This window comes from Centruroides sculpturatus, unplaced genomic scaffold (assembly GCF_000671375.1).
Source record: "Centruroides sculpturatus isolate CEXI.00-Female unplaced genomic scaffold, Cexi_2.0 scaffold2485, whole genome shotgun sequence".
NCBI classification, from domain to species: domain Eukaryota; kingdom Metazoa; phylum Arthropoda; class Arachnida; order Scorpiones; family Buthidae; genus Centruroides; species Centruroides sculpturatus.
Genome location: NW_019386684.1, coordinates 29,409 through 31,384, shown reverse-complemented (window position 1 = coordinate 31,384; position 1,976 = coordinate 29,409). Strand labels below are relative to the sequence as shown.

At 28.2% G+C, this 1,976-nt stretch overlaps 1 protein-coding gene across 1 annotated transcript in view; it reads left to right on the top strand.

The window, feature by feature from the left end:
• The first annotated feature begins 6 nt into the window (after positions 1 to 6).
• The window catches only part of LOC111615558 (exportin-6-B-like), a 6,812-nt gene continuing 4,842 nt past the window's right edge, over positions 7 to 1,976 (top strand). The window contains exons 1-4 of the mRNA XM_023356961.1: positions 7 to 63; positions 746 to 978; positions 1,048 to 1,140; positions 1,211 to 1,361. Coding sequence (XP_023212729.1) covers positions 1,094 to 1,140; positions 1,211 to 1,361 — 198 coding nt within the window. The 5' untranslated portion in view covers positions 7 to 63; positions 746 to 978; positions 1,048 to 1,093. The remainder of the gene's footprint in view (positions 64 to 745; positions 979 to 1,047; positions 1,141 to 1,210; positions 1,362 to 1,976) is intronic.

Below are 1,976 nucleotides of genomic sequence, written 5' to 3'. Positions count from 1 at the left end.
CAGTGTCTAAATACCATAGCAAGAGTTGCTGATTTATTACCTGCTGAAGTTTTTACTCTATTGGTAAGTTTTTCTATACATCTTACTGATAACAGTATTTTTACTACAAAATCCAAATTTTTGTATATGACACAAGTGAATCATCATTTTACAAACCATTTTTTTAATTTATCTTTACTGCAAATTATTAAATGTATCTTGGAATATTTTTGGTGATAAAGATTTTCTTAAATGTTTGCATTAAAAATAAAAAACATAATATCTATGCCCAGAAAGAAGTAGAAATTTTAACTGACAAAATAAGTAGTAATGACTTAAAAATTCTATATCAGCAGAATTTACTTAAATTATTGTTTATATGTTATTAAGACATACAATATTTTATTAAAAACTTGAGCCAAAAAAGTACACAATTTGTTTCTTTTCTCTCTTTTTTTTAATTATAAATTTGATTCTGATATAAATTTTGTCAGTATTTAGATCATAAATTTCTGCCATTTAGCACATTTAATTGAATGTATTAATATTTAAGATGTGCAGTAATTTTGCAAGAAACAGTGTGTTTACATTTTTTATAGTAATTTTTTTTAATATTGAAATTTTAATGCCCTTTTTATTTTTTAAGTATACATAGTTAATTAATATGTAAACTGTAATTATAAATAAACTTTGCAGAATACTTTCATAAAAACTAAAATACATTTTCTATTATCATCATTATAATAATTTTATTTTGTTATTTCAGTATTCAATATTCAATGAAAATCAAGAAATCTATCTAGGTCTAGAGAGATATGTACAAAATAACTGTGGGAGTATTCACAGTTTGCAGATAACAGCAGAAAATGAGTGCAGGAGGTTACACTGCAGTCTGAGAGATCTTTCTTCACTCCTGCAAGGATTGGGAAGACTAGAATATCACTTCATTGGAAATGTGTTTGAGGAACGGTTTGTAACGGCCGAGACAACAGTTACCAGGTAATCTAGAAATTAAACTTGTATATTTCAATTTCATTAAGAGTTTTTAACATTAGTATTTAATCATAGATTGTGTGAAAGTGCAGTTTACAGCAATAGATTGAGACCGTATGACATGAAAACAGCAGTACCATCTGTTCTGAAGCCTGATTTTATTGAAGTGTAAGTTCTTCACTTATATAGGATGCATCCATTGAAGGATAATTTTAATTTTGCTATTTTCCAATAACAGTCACGCACAAGTACTGGCAACTCTCAAGGCTTTTTCTCATTGGATGTTTCTGTATAGCAGTCAGGTGTTGGAGAAAAAAGACAGAGAACAAGAGTATATTAAACTAATTACTACGGTTGTTCAAGTTGCCATAACAAATATAAATGAAAAGGTATTTTATGCATAGAACAGTCAATTAGTTTTATATATAAGTACAGTCAGTCCCATTTAACTGTTGCCATTCATTCAGAGAGGATGGCAGTGAGGTGGGCAGTGGTTTATTGAAAATTCCCAGAAAATATAGGAAAATGAAACTCATAACAGGAAAGTGATTTAACATTTTGTAATGATTTATTATTATTTTGTTTTAACAAAAATCTTTCCAGAGTAGTTTGAGTATCTCAGCATATAATACAAAAGATGCAAAACATTTATAACTTCCAAATGTTGGAAGCACTTTAGGATACAGTAATACCCTGAACTTATATGATAGGTGGGACTGAGCAATAACCACGTAAGTCAAATTTGCGTAAGTCATGGTATAATTTTGCATATACAGTAGAGCGTCAATTTTCCGAAAGTCAATCATCCGAAAGAATTCCAGTCGGCAAATTTAAATTTTTGCCAGTGCTGTGGCGCTTCAATCTTTGGCTATGTCTTGGGCTACTCAAATATTTTACGTTTTTGATACTAAATTAACATCTGAACTATAATTTTTTATTATTTTTATATTTTTCAATATATTTATTTTGTTTGTACAAAATAAAAAAATAATTTTTAACGATAC